The sequence below is a fragment of the Periplaneta americana genome, chromosome 9 (assembly GCF_040183065.1).
Source record: "Periplaneta americana isolate PAMFEO1 chromosome 9, P.americana_PAMFEO1_priV1, whole genome shotgun sequence".
Lineage (NCBI taxonomy): Eukaryota > Metazoa > Arthropoda > Insecta > Blattodea > Blattidae > Periplaneta > Periplaneta americana.
This window is the reverse complement of record NC_091125.1, coordinates 14376299-14397908: the sequence shown is the minus strand read 5'-3', so window position 1 is coordinate 14397908 and position 21610 is coordinate 14376299. Positions and strand designations below refer to the sequence as shown.

Here is a 21610-nt window from a genome sequence, read left to right as displayed (position 1 = left end):
CTGGTATCATCTTCTGCCCCGAACTCTTCTCTCTTCAAAATTGCATTCTTGAATAGACAGCTTCTCATTGGCTAGAATCTATTATATTTTCAAACACAGTTTAGTGAATAATTAGCTTATTGTAAGTTACAAGTCGTTTGTTCCTGAATTCATTCATTCATTCATTCATTCATTCATTCATTCATTCATTCATTCATTCATTCAATGTTCTACCCAAGGGTAGGTCTTTCACTGCAAACTCATGTTTCTCCAATCTTTCCTATTTTCTGCCTTCCTTTTTGTCTCCTCATATGATCCAAATATCTTAATGTCGTCTATTATCTGATATCTTCTTCTGCCCCAAACTCTTCTCACATTTACCATTCCTTCCAGTGGATCCTTCAATAGGCAGTTTCTTCTCAGCCAGTGACCCAATCAATTCCTTTTCCTCTTCCTGATCAGTTTCAGCATCATTTAATTTGAGTAAAAATTCTGATTAAGTTTATGTAAGAGGAACTGCCCCTCTATAGGGGGTGAATTTAGACAAAATTCTTACCTAACATATCTTCTTGAAACGTTAACTGTGATGGTTCAAGGGAAGTGAAAATACAAAAGAATTCACAAGGTGAATGAACAAATTGTAGATGTACTGAACTCAAAGACTCCCTCCTCTGCCCTGTACAAAAAATTCTAGCATTACACGATTTTAGAAAATATATTACACGTAATTGGCAATACAAAGAACATGTTTGCCTAAGAAAGAACGCTTGAATTATTTATAGAGTGACAATTCAGAGCACTCATGAAATGTAGTAATTCTTGTGGGTTAGCAGATTTAAATATATTCTGACAGAAAAAATTTAACTAGGAATTATGAAATGATTATTTTGTGATGTTCACCATAGACTTTCTACATCTGAACATTTTTCACTCTATATGCCAGTTAAAAAATGTGCCATATTCAAGTGATAATTGTGAACTCCTAATTGAACCTAAGAATCTACTTCATTAAATGTACGAGTATATGTTTAATTATTAATTATTTTATTTTTAATAATAACACTTTAGTCATAATTAACGTAAAAGTTATTTCAGTAACACAAGTACAGTACCGGTATTGGTACAGTATAATGATGCTTTGTATGTACAGCTTAATCTGGTTTCTAATTATATTAGGCTATATTTGTTTATTACGTTCCACATCATAAGAGGTTTCTAATCGAGCATATGAGAAAGTAATAGATCTCATTGAAAAGTCGTTAATTTTATATTCCTCAATAAGTAGTATACACCCAGTTAATAAAGTGCTACTAAATTATTTTAATTTTACAAAACACAAAATAACCTCAATATCTAAAAAGATCCAAACTTGCATTAGCATAGATATAATATGGAAGCTTAATTTGCAAGTCCGAGTTGCACATAATATTTTTTGTTTCCCCTGAATTATGTATAAATCAGATACAACTGCAACTAATGAATAAATAGTAGATAAAGACTATTGGTGAAAATATAGTGTCTCATTTATTATATTATATTCTTTCTTGTGTATAAAAAAACTATAATTTCATGTCAATGCGTACCTTATAATGCCACAAAAATGTTCATTTTTTGCGAATTTGTACTTTTTGCATACTTTTGGCTAAAGCTGGCATAATGTTCCAGTTTTCAGTTGATTATTATATTGACTATTAAGGGGTGTATTATATAACTCACAAATTGTTAATGTAGTAATATTACATTTTTAAATAAGTAAAATATTGTAGCAAACTACCTACTCTATAATACATTCTTATCTAATAGTTATTTCTAAAAACCTTTTGCGTTTTCTCGAATAGCGCTTCTGAAACTGTGGTCAGAAACAGAGCTTGCGCCACTCAGTGAAGAACCACTGAACAAAAGGAAGTAATATTACTTTCTGTTCTAGCCAAAAGGAAGTAATATTACTTTCTGTTCTAGCTGCTCGGGGTTTACTGTCTTTTATTGTCTGGTTTTATTTTTTAGAATTTTTTATGTGATGCCACAAATCAATTCATATATATACTGTGTGTGTGTGTGTGTGTGTGTGTGTGTGTGTGTGTGTGTGTGTGTGTGTGTGTGTGTGTGTGTGTGTGTGTGTGTGTGTGTGTGTGTGTGTGTGTGTGTGTGTGTGTGTGTGTGTGTGTGTGTGTGTGTGTGTGTGTGTGTGTGTGTGTGTGTGTGTGTGTGTGTGTGTGTGTGTGTGTGTGTGTGTGTGTGTGTGTGTGTGTGTGTGTGTGTGTGTGTGTGTGTGTGTGTGTGTGTGTGTGTGTGTGTGTGTGTGTGTGTGTGTGTGTGTGTGTGTGTGTGTGTGTGTGTGTGTGTGTGTGTGTGTGTGTGTGTGTGTGTGTGTGTGTGTGTGTGTGTGTGTGTGTGTGTGTGTGTGTGTGTGTGTGTGTGTGTGTGTGTGTGTGTGTGTGTGTGTGTGTGTGTGTGTGTGTGTGTGTGTGTGTGTGTGTGTGTGTGTGTGTGTGTGTGTGTGTGTGTGTGTGTGTGTGTGTGTGTGTGTGTGTGTGTGTGTGTGTGTGTGTGTGTGTGTGTGTGTGTGTGTGTGTGTGTGTGTGTGTGTGTGTGTGTGTGTGTGTGTGTGTGTGTGTGTGTGTGTGTGTGTGTGTGTGTGTGTGTGTGTGTGTGTGTGTGTGTGTGTGTGTGTGTGTGTGTGTGTGTGTGTGTGTGTGTGTGTGTGTGTGTGTGTGTGTGTGTGTGTGTGTGTGTGTGTGTGTGTGTGTGTGTGTGTGTGTGTGTGTGTGTGTGTGTGTGTGTGTGTGTGTGTGTGTGTGTGTGTGTGTGTGTGTGTGTGTGTGTGTGTGTGTGTGTGTGTGTGTGTGTGTGTGTGTGTGTGTGTGTGTGTGTGTGTGTGTGTGTGTGTGTGTGTGTGTGTGTGTGTGTGTGTGTGTGTGTGTGTGTGTGTGTGTGTGTGTGTGTGTGTGTGTGTGTGTGTGTGTGTGTGTGTGTGTGTGTGTGTGTGTGTGTGTGTGTGTGTGTGTGTGTGTGTGTGTGTGTGTGTGTGTGTGTGTGTGTGTGTGTGTGTGTGTGTGTGTGTGTGTGTGTGTGTGTGTGTGTGTGTGTGTGTGTGTGTGTGTGTGTGTGTGTGTGTGTGTGTGTGTGTGTGTGTGTGTGTGTGTGTGTGTGTGTGTGTGTGTGTGTGTGTGTGTGTGTGTGTGTGTGTGTGTGTGTGTGTGTGTGTGTGTGTGTGTGTGTGTGTGTGTGTGTGTGTGTGTGTGTGTGTGTGTGTGTGTGTGTGTGTGTGTGTGTGTGTGTGTGTGTGTGTGTGTGTGTGTGTGTGTGTGTGTGTGTGTGTGTGTGTGTGTGTGTGTGTGTGTGTGTGTGTGTGTGTGTGTGTGTGTGTGTGTGTGTGTGTGTGTGTGTGTGTGTGTGTGTGTGTGTGTGTGTGTGTGTGTGTGTGTGTGTGTGTGTGTGTGTGTGTGTGTGTGTGTGTGTGTGTGTGTGTGTGTGTGTGTGTGTGTGTGTGTGTGTGTGTGTGTGTGTGTGTGTGTGTGTGTGTGTGTGTGTGTGTGTGTGTGTGTGTGTGTGTGTGTGTGTGTGTGTGTGTGTGTGTGTGTGTGTGTGTGTGTGTGTGTGTGTGTGTGTGTGTGTGTGTGTGTGTGTGTGTGTGTGTGTGTGTGTGTGTGTGTGTGTGTGTGTGTGTGTGTGTGTGTGTGTGTGTGTGTGTGTGTGTGTGTGTGTGTGTGTGTGTGTGTGTGTGTGTGTGTGTGTGTGTGTGTGTGTGTGTGTGTGTGTGTGTGTGTGTGTGTGTGTGTGTGTGTGTGTGTGTGTGTGTGTGTGTGTGTGTGTGTGTGTGTGTGTGTGTGTGTGTGTGTGTGTGTGTGTGTGTGTGTGTGTGTGTGTGTGTGTGTGTGTGTGTGTGTGTGTTTTTTTTTGACACGCATACATACATACATTATCTACCAAAAAGTAATTGGGCACTGTTTTTTTGCCCTTTAGAACCTCATGGTACCACCTCTTGTTGCTATAACAGCAGCCACCCTGTCAGGCATGCTCTCCACTAGTTTGTGTAGGATATCCACTGGAATGCATCGCCATTCCTCCTGCAATATGGCTCTCAGTTGGACAATGGAAGTTGGCCAAATTTCCCGAAACCTCAATCGCCGGTCCAATTCGTCCCAAAGGTGCTCAATGGGATTGAGATCAGGACTCTGTGCAGACCAGTCCAACCGGTGAACATTATTGTCTGCATACCACTGCATAGTAGCCTCCGAAACATGGCACCTAGCAGGTAAAATCCTGGGTGCCCATTACTTTTTGGTAGATAGTGTACATACATACATACATACATACATACATACATACATACATACATACATACATACATACATACATACATACATACATACATACATGCATGCATGCATGGATACATACATACATACATGCATGCATGGATACATACATACATGTACTGCCCATGGGCAGGTCTTTCACTGTAAACCCAGCATTCTCCAATCTTCCCTATTTTCTCCCATCCTCTTAGTCTCTGCCTTTGATCCATATATCTTAATGTCGTCCATCATCTGATTTCTTCTGTCCCGAACTCTTCTCCTATTCACCATTAAATTTATTTATCAATAATCAATTATTCAAAATAGACCCTTATATATATATATATATATATATATATATATATATATATATATATATATATATATATATATATACTAACATAAAAAATAATTAATGGTATATAATTATTGCTAGTGATGTTAAACCTGTTGAAAGTTGATGAAAGGGGTTGTGTTGATAATTCGTTGTGAGTTGGTTAAAATGTATGGAGAAATTCGGGTTTTACTTTTTTTCCTTCCAGTGCATCTTTCAGTAGGCAGTTTATTCTCAGCCAGTGAATCAACCAATTCCTTTTTCTCTTCCTGATCAGCTCCAGCATCATTCTTTCTTCACTCACTCTTTCCCACACAACTTCACTTCTTATTCTGTCTGTCCATTTCACACACTCCGTTCTTCTCCATATCCACATTTCAAGTGCTTCTATTCGTTTCTCTTCACTTCGTGTGTAACATATATATACATACACCTTTAATGTTAGTAATTTCATTTCCAAGATAGATAAAGGATGTAACTTGTTCTAAAATGTTGTTTCCAATAATAATTTTTATTCAAATAGAAATTTTACCCAAAAGGCCATTAAATTAGTTTTATTTTTCGATATTTTAAAATCATATATCTTACATATTTGGTTTAATAAATGCAGAGAGCATTGTAGATCATCTTTTGCTCCTTGAACTATTTTTTAAGGTGTCTTCTTATCCATATAATAAAATTTTAATATTATTTTGTCTGTTTAGTCTAATTCCTATATTAAAATTACATGTAGTATCTGTATTTCCAATTTTGAATATTAATGTTTATTTATTTAATTTAATGCCCAGACACTTGGCACAAAGTCATTCGTCTATATACTGGTACTTCCCAGTAGAGTTCGCCTGATTCCATTGAGAAGTCCATCATTAGCTGATATGTAGACCATTTAGCATTAACCAATGTGCACTGCAGGAAGACAGTCTAGTTTACACCACTTATATATTCATTCATTCATTCATTCATTCATTCATTCATTCATTTATCTGTTTATTTATCTATCTATTTATACTAGCAGAGTTAAGGCCATAGAGCCTTCTCTTACACTCTACCAGGTCACAAAGTACACAAGCAGTGAAAGGAGAGCTTATAGTATTTAAACAAGACGTTTAATACGAAAATGAGGATGTAATTTGCAATATCTGTCTAAATAACATGACATAAGGATATATGATTGCAGTACAAGGTTTTTTTATGTAATTCTATATCAAAATTTACATTCTCCAATTAATACTGTTTTTAACTTAGGTCCATCCCAGTATAGAGCAGAACTCACTGGTAAACCGAGCAAATAGTATAGAGACAGACTCAACAAGATTATTGAATCATGCAGAACAGAAAGTCAAGCAAGTAGAAGAGTTAAAAAAGAGATTGCAGGAGCAGAAGCAAGAAGTAGAGAATGTTAGACATTCTTTGTCTACAGCAGTAAAAGCTGAGAATGAGACTGCTCGTCAATTGCAAAAGCTTCATAGTGAAGAAGGTAAGTGTGCAATATTTTAGATTATTTCGTGAGACAGTCCATCTGCTCTTTTTTTCTGTATCAAAGTGACTGGCTGGTGGGTTTACAACAATTTATTGACTGAAAACATTTACTTTATTTTATATTTCATCTTGAATTTTTTTATATTTACTTACCCATGAAGTGATGGAAACTTCTTTTTTTTTAGATTGAAAAATAATAATAATAAAATACAAAAAATGTATTGAAAATTATATGATATATATTATTATGTTACTCCAGACGTTTGAGATGGGCAGGGCATGTAGCATGTATGGACGAATCCAGATATGCATATAGAATGTTAGTTGGGATGGAAACATCTTTTTTTTTAGATTGAAAATATAATAAAATACAAAAAAAAGTATTGACAATTATATGATATATAATTATGTTACCAGCTGTTTCCTTTGAAGCTTTTCAGTAATAGATAATTCATCTGGCTGCCTTACGAGGGCTGCGCAGATATATTTAGGTGATGGGGTTGCCATCTTTCAGCCTCCTAACAGGCTTGGTTTGTGTTCGAGGTTCCTTCCTCTAGGCAGACTGCTTTCACCTCAATCATTCCAAACAGTATGTGGCACAATTAATAGAACTTTGAAGAATAAAAGCAGAAAGGAAACAAAAATGAAATTCTACAATGTAATGGCAGTCCCTACTCTTTTATATGGAAGTGAAAGTTGGGTTACAACAAAACCTGAAGTTAGTAAAATACAAGCAGCAGAGATGATTCTTGCGAAAAGTAAAAGGATGCACGAGATTGGATAGAATTAGAAATGAAGATATTAGGCAGGAACTAAGAGTATACCCACTTATTGATAAAATAGACAATTACAGACAAGATTGGAAATTACATGTAGAGAGAATGGACGACTACAGACTTCCCAAGAAAGCAATAAATTATAAACAAAAAGGACGAAGAGATCAGGGACGACCGATGAAAAGATGGAGCGACCTTTGAAGCCGGAACGGGCAATTGCCCATACCATGAAGTGAAGAAGAAGAAGAAGAAAATTATGTTACTCCAGACGTTTGAGATGGGCAGAGCATGTAGCACGTATGGGCGAATGCAGAAATGCATACAGAATGTTAGTTGGGAGGCCAGAGAGAAAAAGACCTTTGGGGAGGCTGAGACATACGTAGATGGGAGGATAATATTCAAATGGATTTGAGGGAGGTGGAATATGATGATAGAAACTGGATTAATCTTGCACAGGATAAGGACTGATGGCGGGCTTATGTGAGGGCGCCAGGTTCCTTAAAAGCCATAATAAGTAAGTAGGCCTATAGTTATGTTACTGGTATGTGACAATATATTGAGAATTATCAAAATGCGAATGCACCTCGATTATTGCATGCTTTTGTATAGTGCAAAATGAATGTAATGTGAAAGTGTCTGACCAGTGGCATATATATTGGCCCAATGATCCTGAATTACACTAGGGTGTGGGTTCTATTTCTTTCTGGGTTGATTACCTGGTTTTTCCGAGATTTTCACCATCTGTAAGGTGAATCCAGGTAATCCCATGGCTAATCCTTGGCCTCATGTGGACAATATCATCTCGCTACCACCAATTCGTTTGACGCTAAATAACTTAGTAATTGATACAGCATCGTTAAACAACCTGCTAAAAAGAACTTGAAAACATCTGTCACAAAAACTAAATTAATGAACAGCAAGTAAAGACTGGATGTAAATTGGAAATTGAACATGTTATCAACGAAAAAATATTTAAATTTGAATATGTATGAGTCAATATCAAGATATCAGTAGAAACCTAAACCCACACCTCACCACGTACCACTGAGAAACTCAGTTATTAATAGAAAATATCCATTAGCTGGACTCTAGAGTAGTGTTTCTCAAACTCTCCTAGCCATGGAACCCTTTTAAAAAACCCAGAATAAATCTGTGGAACCCAGTGGAATATTAGTGATGTGTGTATATATTACAGACAAATATTAAATTACAAAATGTATCTTTACCACTAATATAATATTTTTATTGATGTTACATATTATACATATTTAAAAATTATAAATAATTTTGTTGACTGTATTTGCTGTTATTACAAAGATAGTAATCCTGGCTTATTTTTACCACTAACATTAAACATGTTTTGAACTCACACATTATACATACTCGTATTTAAAAATTATAAATGTTTCTGAAATATATTTGCTACTGCTGCAAAGATCAGTAAATATATAACAAGCATAAATGAAATTAAGTCCACTTGAATTGTTAACACTGTTTTGTAATTCACACTAAAATTCAGGTGCTTAATTTTTTTTTGCATATTTCTTTAATACAGTGGAACCTCGATTTTGGGTTTGTCAATTTAAGATTTACTCGCATTTTGCGTTCTTATTTTGCAGTTCCGGCAGAAGTCCTATATATGCAATGCTATTTTTACCCCAATTTAATGTTTCTCGATTTAGTGTTTTACCTGCATTTAAGAAACAAATTTTTTCTCCAACAAAGCAAATTAGCTTCGATTGTGCGTTTTTTCACCCCTAAATGCTTATTTCCTTGTCCAAGGTCGTTTCAGTAATAATTCCTATCCCTCTCCTTATCTACCATGCGTACCCAGGTGACATACCTGATGCAACACAGTGCCAGAAACCACGTGTTAATCATATGCTGCGGTGCATGAGAATCAATTCACAACAAAGCATCGCATTAAGACTGAAAGTGGACAATTTTAGGGTTTCTAATGAATGACTTCATCGCTTTAAGCAGCATGACATTACATACAAAAATGTGTGCGATGAAAGTGCAGCTGTTCCAGATGAGTTGGTGGATCATTGGAAAGACAATGTGCGTCCATGTCTGATTGAAGGCTATGATGCCAAAGATATCTTTAATACCGATGAGACGAGGGTCTTCTACTCCCTGATGAGAGCCTCCACATACTGTAAAAGGAAAGACCTGCCATGGTGAGAAAAAAAGTAAGGAGAGACTCACTGTTCTTTTCTGTATAAATGCAGATGACTCCGAGAAGTTTAAATCCTTGGTAATTGGCAAATATGAAAAATCAAGATGTTTTAAAAATGTCCGCACACTGCCATGCAGTTACAGGAACAACAGGACTGTCTGGATGACAATGGGCATTTTTAACAGCTATCTGAGACAGCTGGACGTGAAAATGGGGGCTGCTAACAGGAAGATAATTCTTTTAGTGGGTAAGTGTCTGCCACATCCCCCTGATACGCCATTCCTGAAGAATGTGAAGGTTGCTTTCTTCCCACCTAACTGTATAGCTATCTCCAACCCCTGGATTTGAGTGTAATTCATGCCCTCAAGAGGAAGTATAAACGTTCACTAATGCAGAAACAGATTGCTGCTGTGGACAGACAAACTGGAGATTTTTTTTTTCAAAATCTCCATCGTCACTGCCATGCATATGGTCTGCAGTGCATGAGATGAAGTGTCAGCAGCCACCATCACCAACTGCTTCAGAAAAGTAGGTTTTATGAAGGCTGTCAGTGGTGACATCATGGAGGATGAAGAAGACTGCATCGATGAACGGTAGCAGGACTGGAAGCTGTATGAAGATATATGTGTAGATTCAATATTGATGAATCCAGGTAAAACCAGGTGAAAAGGGAGTTACTCTTCCTCCATCAAAGATGTCCAGCAAAACAAACATCAAAACAGAGATCCATTCTTTATTTCTTCAAGAAGTGACAAATAAACTTGATGCAACCAATCAGTGTACTTAATGTTGTGAAGTTCTTTAAAGCATTTTTGTTCTTTTAGTTGAGATTAGACCATAAAAATTAGTTTTTCAATATGTTGATGTGTTTCTTTTTCAATTTTGGCAAAACCCCTATTTAGGATTTTTCTCGATTCTGGGTATAATTTATCTGGTCCCCTGAAAAATCCAGAATCGAGGTTTCACTGTATCAGGTTTAATGTTGAAAAACTGAAGTCTCATGTCTGGTTCTGGATGCAGTCTGTTTCGGTATTTAGTTTTGATAGACTTCTTATACACAGAAAACCCAGTTTCACATAGATAAGTACTTACAAAAGGAAGTAGAATTGTATTAGCTTTCTTTGATAACACTGAGTACTCTCTTCTCAGGCTGTGCCAAAAATCCATCCCAGGGAGATTCTTAAATTGAGGTTGCAGGGGTGAATCAGACATCAATTCCAGTAATGCTTCGTATTCTTCAGAAGCAAGGGAAGAAGATTTTTCTTTGATGTCAAATGGATTTTTGACCCACAAGTTTTAAGAATTATTTTCATTCTCCTGTTCTGGAAAACTGCTCTACAGTATGGCGCATATCCTCCAAATGCTTTACAAATTCTTCATTGATTTCATCAAGTTCTCTGAGAATTGCTTCGTTCTCCTCAAGGAAATCTTTCAAAGCAGGGAAGCTCTCATATTCACGGTCAGCTAGATTTCTCATCCAGAACTGCAATTTTCTCTTGAAAGCCCTGATTTTGTCTGCTGCAATGAATATATTAGCATTTTCCCCTTGTGATAATACATTTACTTCGTTGATTTCGATAAAAATATCAGCTAAATAGGCAAGTCTCAAGAGCCATTGTTTGATAATCAAATGATCATCCAACTCGAAATGGTGATCAGTGAAGAAAGCCATCACCTCAGCCCTAAGTTCGAAGAGTCTACTTAAAGTTTCTCCACGAGAACACCATCTCACTTCCGTGTAGAGATTTATGAAGGCTTCCATGTCCTCACAAATGATTTTGAAGAGTCTTGAATTTAGTGGTCTGGACTTGATAAAATTAACGATTTTTACTGCTTCATTAAGAATATTTTTGAGGGAAAGTGGCATTTTTCATGTGGCCAAAGCTTGACGGTGCAAAATACAATGCCTGTTTTTCAATTTTTTGCAACTGCACTAACTGTTTTCCCAACCATTGCTTTTCCACCATCCGTGCAGACATGAACATAATTGTCCCAAGGTATATGATTTCTTCCAAGTACTCACTAACAAGTCTGAAAATTTCAGATCCTGTTGCATTAGCTGACAGTGGTTTACATAATAGCATATCTTCTTCAATAGCATCTTCATAATGGTAACAGACAAACTAGTACAACTGTCAGATCTTCTACATCACTTGACTCGTCTATCTGTAGTGCAAATTGACATGATCTGAGCCAACAGTTTAATTCTTCCTTGAAGTAAGCTGCCATGACTTGAATGCGACGAGACATTGTGTCATTTGAAAGCAGCACGGAAGATAATTGTTTAGCCTCCGTCTCATTGATCATGCACTTAACCATGGATATTGTGTGGGACTCACCTGCCTGAGGCATTTTTTAGGTTACAGTGAAAGATGCCTCTGCTGTTTTTTCATTTGTATTTTAAGATGTCTGAGATAAGAACTTTTGTGAATTTAGTAACTCACGACGTTTTCTATCAAAGAAATCAATATTGTTGTCATGAAATTGAGCATAGTATGTTTCAAAATGGCGACGTAATTTTGAAGGTGCCATCGAACTATTAGGTAAAATTCTGCCACATATTACATACTGAGGGCAATTTTCAGCATTCATGAAACCCAAGACTAAGTAACTCTCATTATATTTACGTTTATATATTACAGGTTCATGTTGTTTTTTTGGATGTTGGCTCCTTCACATTTTCAGATGATGAGCAGCTATTTTGTAAACCTGGTATTTCCATTTCGCCTTCATGAGACCCACATATTGTTTAGGGGTAGTTGAAGTTGTAGTGGCACACTTGGATGTTGATTGTTTTAATGATCCTGTTTTAAGCCACCGATCTATGGTTTGGTGTCACCTTGTGTTAAAAAAGTAGAGTTAGGATCGGTACCGGTATCACTCTGATTAAAAATAGGATGATGTAGCTCGCAATGATTGGTCTTGTCCTCTGTTTACACAATTTTGAAGAAGGGATGACAAAACTCGCATCATTATTCTTTAAAACATTTGATCCTTTTTCTGATATTATTAAATAAACTTTGAGACACAAAATTAACACATAACTTATCTTGAACTTCAAAATAATGATCTTTTCTCTCCAGAAGAAGTTTCCTGTGCTTTCTTAAAGGAACGTCAAAACTACTCTGTGAAATATCCTTCACAGAATTTTCAATTAATTCCATAATACAATTTACACCTGTACATTTTTTTGGAAAATGTGTTAGCTGCAGACACTTTAGTTACTTGAAGTGCACCTATTATTATTTCAACCATGTGCATTAGTGATCGGATTGCTGTAAACGGTACCCATTGTTGTCCTAGTAATTGCCAATAGAATGGCTGAATAAACAGTTATAATTCTGTTCTTTTTTCATGTTTTTATAACATTATATTTTAGAGATTAATAAGTAAATAATTTCACATCAGGAACCCCTATGAGTTACTTACAGAACCTCGGGTTCTGGGGAACACACTTTGAGAAATGCTGCTCTAGAGCAACAGCTACTGATATTGCCAAGCCCTTACTCATAAAGCTATGAAATAATGAAAACATCATATTAATTAAATAACAGTATCTGGTACAAGAAATTCTGTAAGAAAAATTCGCATTTATAAGCTTTATCAAATTGATTGTATTAATTAACAACTAGATGGGACTATGTGGAAATACAAAGTAGTAGGTACCAGTAATACATCACTACCTGTACCAAAACTAGACCGCGTTGTGTGGTTGAGATTCATTTACTTATTATAGCCAAATTAAATTTACCTCTTAATTCTTGGTAACCTTTTACAAAAGAAGAGTTTAACAATTTGAAAATTATCTTCTCTAGAATTTTATTATTAAATAACAGTATCTGGTACAAGAAATTCTGTAAGAAAAATTCGCATTTATAAGCTTTATCAAATTGATTGTATTAATTAACAACTAGATGGTACTATTTGGAAATACAAAGTAGTAGGTACGGTACCAGTAATACATCACTACCTGTACCAAAACTAGACCGCGTTGTGTGGTTGAGATTCATTTACTTATTATAGCCAAATTAAATTTACCTCTTAATTCTTGGTAACCTTTCACAAAAGAAGAGTTTAACAATTTGAAAATTATCTTCTCTAGAATTTTATTATAAGGCTCAAATTTGATTTATACGAGGGTTGGATAAATATAATGGCAATAGGCCTACTGCTGCTATGTCAGCCACATAATTCAGATAGGCTTAGGGTGCTGTGGAACGGAGAACAGCAGGTCAGACAAGCTAGTGCAGAAAGCAGTATTGGTTGTACAATATTCGTGTCAATCCCTTAAAGTACGGGAGAATAGTACAAGTGCCCTAACAATATGTTTAGGACCTGGAACAACGTTCGTGGATCAAAATTGAAGTTGCACGAGATTGTAGTGCACAAGACTGTTATCAGGGACTGCATGAATCATGTGGTGATGCAGTCTTGTCGCTTCGTACAGTACAGTGGCTTAATAGGTGAAAGTCTTTCGTGAAGACAGGGATGCTGTTCAAGACAGGTCCTGTTCTAGACGACCACACTATTCACCTTCTTGCTTCCCTGCTGGATGTTGATCCAGCAATTCTGCATAATTTTCTTTGGTTATGCAAAAGTGCAGTGCGTTGGAACCCCCTCGAATCACTGGTACAAGAATGGCAGCACTATGCAATTGCACAAGAATTGCTGAACTGCTACCAGAGGAAAAGTGACGACTTCCTCGAACTGATCCTCACTATGGACAAACCATGAGCTTGCTCATACAAATCACGCTTGAAGTGGCAATCAAATGAATGGAAGCATCCTGGCTCTCCTCACTCAAGCACAGTGTGCTCTGTACAATATGGTGGTTCATTGTGTTGTATGACATCTATGTAGTAATACTGCACCATGGTAGATGCAGCCTACTACTGAAATTTCTTGCAACAACAAGACAGTACTTTTCCGAAACGACCCCTATCATCCTTCATAACAATGCTAGGAGTCACACTGCTAACACCGTGATGGATCTTCTGCGTTGCTGGTGATGGGAAGTACTGTAACATCTGCCATACTGACCTGATGTGAGTTCATGCGATTATGATCTCTTCCCCAAAATGAAAGAGCCACTTACGGGGAAGCATTACAACAAGAGAGACGTCATTATTAATGCTATAGGATGGACACTTTGAGACAACAACAGAGATGGACACACTTATGGTGTACAGCACCTTCCACAAGTATAGCAGAAGGTTGTGAACTTAGAGGGTGATTACATTGAAGGAATGTAAATTATGTTTCCTCTGATAATAAGACATTTCAAAAGTATAGCACTGTTGCCATTACTTTTTATCCAATCCTCGTACCAGGATATAATGAATGGAATTGCTATAGATCATATTAATGAGAACAATAAGTGTGTGTGTGTGCGTGCGTGCGTGCGCGCGCGCGCTCAAGGATAGAAACATTTATCCATTTTGACAATTCGATTTAATGATTACTAAATTTTCATTCTTTTAGACTTTTTGTTAAGCAAAAGCAATTGTTTTTACTTCCATTTTATGCAAATTACAGGGTGGCGCAGATAAAAGTAGCTCGTGTAAGTATAGAGTAAATACAGAAGCGAAGTGCTGAAAAGGACTCACCTTTTATAGAAGATGTTGAAAGTGGCTCCCTGCAGCATCAATACACAACTGTGCACGTCGAATCATGCATTTGCACAGATCCCATAGTGCGCCACTGTTTAACCAAACACTGTATCGCTCTTTTTGCTGGTTGTCCTCTATCTGGAAACTTGTCTCTGAAAATTTCGCGAGTTTCCTTAATCGAACCTGTTCTCACATATGCTTCCAGTAAGTCATTTTGCAGAATGCGAGCAGACACGTGTCATTCGACTGATGACTACTGAAATACTAACAGGAATAATGTCAACAATCGATTGTTACATAAAATTGTCCATTGTTGTAGCTGTTTACTCGATACGATGAATGGAATTTCAAGCAGTCGAAATATCGCATTCACATTCAAACAGGAGGTGGGCTACTTTTATCTGCGCCACCCAATAAAAGTATTGTGATGCTGAAAAATAATCCTATTGCCGAAGAAATTATATCAGACATTTCTTCTTGATGTTTGTATGTCTGTTTCCTGTGATTTTTTTCTATAGGATACTACGAGTATTATCGGATTTTTCTCTTATTCACTACCTGTGAGTCAATTTATTCAGGAATTAAGAATGTGAAATGTAATAATTTCAGCAGAGCGTTTAGAATAGAAAGTGTGGTAACTCAGCAAGGGTCTAATGGGACTTTTAAACCCCCTAGTGTCGCCGCGGCAACTGAGCGAAACATTGGTGTGGCGATCGTTCTAAGATTGCAGTTTTCCTCTTAATACTGTGGACAGAGCACGTAGAACTCGTTTTGCTATGGAATTAAGAAGATATTTCTTGTGGTGTTCGGGTGATTTTTATTGTGACGTTTATGTGAGCGAGTACTAATAAGCCTAATTGTTTTGTTCTTGATGTAAATCCAATTATACTGTATAATCTGTAAGGAAGAGACTTTCTTTTATCCATCCATAGACTAGACTATTTTTCAGAAGTGGTGTGGAGCAATTCCACGAACACAGAAAACTATATGCTCGTTCTTATATCTGTGATATCCATTTTTCTGCGGTTTTGATTGTGATTTTTTAAAATTATGATTTATTTAACGACGCTCGAAACTGCAGAGGTTATATCAGCTTTGCCGGTGTGTCGGAATTTTGTCCCACAGGAGTTTTTTTACATGCCAGTAAATCTACTGACATGAGCCTGACGCATTTAAACACACTTAAATGCCATCGATCTCGGCCGGGATCGAACCCGCAACCTCGAGCATTGAAAGCCAGCGCTATATCAACTGCTCTACCGAGGGCGACTTTTGATTGTAAGAGCCGATAAATTTATTATTGCCAGTAAAGAGGTAGGACTTCCACGCAAGAACTGGCGACCAAAACCGTATGCTGTAACACATATTTTCCCAAACTTGCCTCGATATCTTAAAAAAGAAAAGAAGAGAAAATATTCAATGAAGAGGACATCAATCCTTTCTCATAACAATGTATCCTTACCAAGTACCATCTGGCTATGACCAATTCCATTGACGCTAAATAACCCAGCAGTCGATACAGCATCGTTAAATATCCGAGTAAAAAATAATTGGATGTGACACCCGAAAATCAGAAGAACACCTTAGCTAATCATGCGCTTGTATGCATTTATGTTCCATTACTCCACACCTGAATGCCCAAAATTATGTCTAGTTACATTGACCGTAATTCCTTCCAGTGAATGAACTCCAGACCAGCATTTCAGCTGTTTAGTGTGAGTTTTTCAAAATCGATACATTTTTAGAGTCATAAACTGTGATGGGTTCGAGGAAAGTGAAAATACAAAAGAATTCAAAGGTGAATGAACGACCATGCAGATACGTTGAACTCAAAGACTCCCTCGTCTGCCCTGTACAAAGGATTCTAGCATTACACGATTTTAGAAAATATATGACACGTAATTGACAATATAAAGAACACGTTTGCCTAAGAAAGAACCCTTGAATTATTTAGAGTGACAATTTAGAGCACTAGAGAAATATATTAATTCTTGTGGGATAGCAGATTTAAATATATTCAGACAGAAAAAAAATTAACTAGGATCCTCTAGAGCGATATTTTGGAATTAGAAAATGATTATCTTGTGATGATTACCATAGACTTTCTACATGTAAAGATTTTTCAATCTATGTGCCGGTTAAAAAATGTGCTGTATTAAAGTGCTAATTGTGAACTCCTACTTGAATCCAAGTACCTAGCTTCTACTTCATTAAATATACATGTTTAATTATTAATTATTTTATTTTTAATAATAGCACTTTAGTCGTAGTTATTTCGGTAACAAAAGTACAGTATAATTATACTTTGCGTCTAGGCTAGAACTTAATCTGGTTTACAATTTTATTACATTTATTTAGCCTATTACGTTTCCACATCATAAGAGATTTCTAATCGAGCATATGAGAAAGTAATAGACCTCATGGAAAAGTCGTTAATTTAATATTCTCCAATAAGTAGCATACAACTACTTAATACAGTGCTACCAAATTGTTTTAATTTTACAAACACAAAATAACCTAGGTAGTTCAAAAGATCAAAACTTACATTAGCATAGATATAATATCGAAGCTTAATTTATGAGTCTAAGTTGCAAGTAATATTTTTTGTTCCCCTTAATTACGTATAAACCAGATACAACTGCAACTAATGACTAAATAGTAGATAAAAACTATTGGTGAAAATAAAGTGTCTCCTTTATTATATTACATTCTTTCTTGTGTATAAAAACTATAATTTCATGTCAATGCGTACTTTATAATGCCCTAAAAATTTTCAGTTTTGCGATGCTGTACTTTTTTTTTTTGCGTATTTCTGGCATCAGCCGGCACAATGTTCCATTTTTCGGTTAATTATTATATTTACTATTCAGGGTTGTGTTATATAACTCACAATTTGTTAATATAGTAATATTATATTTTTAAAGAAGTAAAATATTGTAACTAAGTACTTTACAATACATTCTTATCTAATGGGTTATTTTTAAAAACCTTTTGCATTCACTTGAATAGCGATCCTGAAACTGGACAGTGGCAGTAGCCACTCGGCTACGATCCACTGAACTAGAGGAAGTAACGTCTTCTACCCGCTCTGGCAGTAGTAAAAAAGTATTGGTGAAAATATAATGTCCCATTTGATATATTATATTATACTTTCTTGTACATCGGAAACTATAATTTTGTGTCAAAATGTACTTACAACAACACAAAAATGTTCAGTTTTGCGAAGCTGTACTTTTTTTTTTTTTTTTTTTTTTTTGCGTTCTTCTCTCTAAAGCTGACAGAATGTTCCAGTTTACTGTTGATTATTATACTCGTATTTACGATTCAGGAGTGTATGATATAACTCAAGAGTAGTTAATGTAGTAGTATTACATTTTTTAAATAAGTAAAATATTGTGATAAGCTATAATATACTTTTATCTAGTGGGTATTTTAAAAACATCTGCATTGACTCGAATAGCGCTCCTGAAACTGAGAACAGAAAGAAGAGCGAGCGCCGCTCTGCGACGAACCGCTGGACTAGTGGAAGTATCGTCACTTTCTCTTCTACCCGCTCTGGTTTCAGTTAAAATTTAATGGAATTTTTTTGTTTAATTAAAAATACAATGGTAATCCAAGCCAAATCAAAGGTAATAACTTTAGTCGTGAATTTTTTTATTACTAAGAATGAACTGACAAAGAGATGGTGAAATTAGTATCAGTGACAAAAACTTTTTAGGAAAAAAGTTTTTGTATCCAGATAATAATATTATAAATCATTAAAGTACTTAGGCTAATAGTTATTTTATGTAAATTTGTTCAGAATTATAGTGTTTGCCTATTAAGCAACAGTGTATAAATGAAATCAAATGTATTACTTTTTGGAATTATAAAGAATACTGTTTATGTAGAATCCAGAAAAGAAAGTCTTATTTGGGTGCATATTAAACAACTTTATTTACTAGTGTGTTTTTTTCGAATAGTACCTAATTCAAGAAACTAATTAGTTATATCTTTCACATAACTTTTTTAAAATTACATTAGCCATAGGCCTATGTGTCAGCTTCAGTAAAAATGTAGAATTATTTTGACAGCTATGATAATTTATTTTAAATTATGTTGATTATTACAGCACATTTAACTATACAGAAGAATGCGTCAGATAAAATTCAAGAAGTCATTAATACAATAGATAGGATCCAGATGAAAGCAGATGACATTATCAATAGTGTGAAGGTGAATCTTCGTCCTTACCTAGAAAAGCTGAACTCTGACTTCCAAGTGAATACTATTATAAATCACAGTAAGTATTAAGTGAATTTTATATGTGTATGCATATGTGTATCCCGCATTACAGTTGCATGGTTTAAGGTGTCATGCCTTGGACTGGTGGTATGGAATAAGTTCTGGTTCAAATCGTGATGGGGAAAGAAATCTTTTTATGAAATTTCGGCTGTGTATGGGAACAATGCCTACCCTACTCAGCATTAGAAGGAACTTGCGGACCTACAGTAAGTAAGCTATTTTCTTGCAACAGCTATAATGGTTGGGAGGATCAATGTACTGACCAGAGGTTAACTCATACTAGTTGTGTTATCATTCACCTCTGCTGAGGCATGTAGACTCGAGGCCAGCAGGTAGCCTTGGCCCAACATGGGCTGTCACACCACAGGTTATTATACCGCCACCACCACGAAAATACACGAAAAATACAGAGATAAATTGCTTCACCAATGACCTGTCCTCTCCAAACAGTAAATTAAAATAAAATATAAAGAAAAATAGGGAAATGGAGGAATAAAGAGGGTAAAAACAAAAGAAAATAAATTAGGAAGAAAAGGAAAACACAGTAGACTTTTTATTTTTCATTTTTATAATTTCTATTCTTTCCAAACATCTGATGAGATATAAGGCTCCTTCTATGTCCTAAGAATTCTGTTGCACTTGTAATGATAATGAAATTGGTGAACAGAATAAAATTATACAGTCCATGGTCCAGTTAACACAAGGATTTTCTCTGGGAACTCTGGTTCCCCAGTTGCATCCCAATAAATCTCCGAAGTACCCACCATGAGTACAATAAAAGTATCTTGTATAGGGGCAACAAATTAGTTTTCAGGTTATTTCTTGCTACATATTCTGATGTCCATTTTCAGATTGGAATTTATTGATACACTAACTGAACAGAAAGCATATAGGTTAACAGTGTTCTGCTGCTAACAGTACAATCTTTTTAATTAAAAGAAATTATTTTATTTTAATTCAATTATTTTTATTAGTGTGATATTAATAATAATTATACTAGTGACAGTGTTATCAAGGTAAAAGCTCGTATGATTACTTCAAAATGCAGTGCTTACAGTGTTAACATTTTTATGTTACTGGTCCTTTCTCTATTAACTTTTGTGAGTGTCATTACAGTAACAGCTTCACAAGAAAATATCCATCACTCTGAAACTCTTCTGTCTCAGCTGTCAGAAAATGCAGTTGAACGAAATCGAAAATTCAGACATTGGAATGATACGATGACAAGTAGGTTGCAAGAGCTGCGCAACAAAATAACTCAAGCAAGGCATGCAGCTAATGGGGTATGTGGCTCTCTTATTTTCATATTACAATTAATGCAATCTCACTATTGATCAAATCAATAGATACTTTTCTTTTATAGATATATAATTTCTTTCAAGTCGTATTCAAACATTATGTTGTTGGAACATCTTTATTTGGTGACGGTTGATCTTGAGGCTTTCTTGCACGGAAACATTTACACGTACTTCTCGATTAGTAATCGTACTATACAGTAGCTATAATATGTAAATACTGAATGAGAATTATGCATCTCCATGTATTGACTAAGTTCCAAGTTTGAGTTAACCTAACTCAACCTAACTTATGTACCTAATTATTTTCAACAAATAAAATTTAATCATAATATTTGTTATGATATTAACTTTCATACCTACAGCTACTTATTGTTCGATTTTGCTACAGTAGGCTCACATGCCATAATGATGGTATCAATGTTAGGCAAGTCTACTCTTTCTGCATATGGTAAGTAGGCCTTCACATAAATGGTTTCATACAAGAAAATCTCAAGAACAAAAAAGTAAATCAAGTTGTCACTGTGTGCGTTGTGGTTTCACTTTAGAATGTAGACACGAGCCAAAGGATAGAAATAATAATTTTATACGAACATTATTGAAAAAAAAAATTGTTTCCATTTTATGTTAATAAAATTACATTACTCAAAATGTTTTTCATAATGTCTAATATGAATAAGTGTTAACAGTACCAGTAACTTTATATTTTGTAGTAACTTTGTTAGCATCTCCTTTATATTTAATTGACTGAAGACAGTCTTAATGGAAGAAATGAGTACGATGTTCACAAAAGATTTTACCTAAATTAGGTGTGAGAGATTGTGAATAATCTCAAAGTATCTTGAAAGTAACTGTAACAGTTTTGCATAGGTCTACTATTTATGTCAGAGAATTAATGAATTAAGAGTTCGGTTCATTATAAGGATGGTGAGACCTACAAGATGACTATGGTTAGTGAAGTTCCGTCTGCTCAAAGTCAAGAAATGTCAATCAACTCTGAAAACACATCTAAGAATAAATCTGCGAAGTTTATTAAGAAGACTACGAGTGATAGTGCTAAATATGCTTTGAAATAGTAAGTTGTAGATTATCATAAAAAAATGTTTAACTGTTTTATGTTCCGATATTTGTTCTATATCGGTACTTCACAGCGCTTGGGGCACATCAAAGAATTGAGATAGAAACTTGATATTTTCTATGAATAACAGCTATATCAATACACACTTTTGTACACCCTGCTGATTTGGAACTCAACAAAAAATTTTTTCCCTATATTTTTCACTCCATGCTAGTATATCAGATTATTAAATTTACAAACGCAAACGATTATTCAACAGTTGAGCTATAAAATGTAATACATAACAAGTAAGTTAATTC

The 21610-nt window shown here is 35.8% G+C and overlaps 1 protein-coding gene across 7 annotated transcripts in view; it reads left to right on the top strand.

The window, feature by feature from the left end:
- The window catches only part of wb (wing blister), a 1096738-nt gene that overhangs the window by 923937 nt on the left and 151191 nt on the right, over window positions 1-21610 (top strand). For all 7 annotated transcript variants that reach the window (XR_011333780.1, XM_069834429.1, XM_069834431.1 and 4 more), the window contains 3 exons: window positions 5857-6088; window positions 18766-18936; window positions 20055-20221. Coding sequence is in view for 6 of the 7 variants with exons in the window: in XM_069834429.1 (XP_069690530.1) it covers window positions 5857-6088; window positions 18766-18936; window positions 20055-20221 (570 nt within the window). In the remaining variant the exon portion in view is untranslated. The remainder of the gene's footprint in view (window positions 1-5856; window positions 6089-18765; window positions 18937-20054; window positions 20222-21610) is intronic.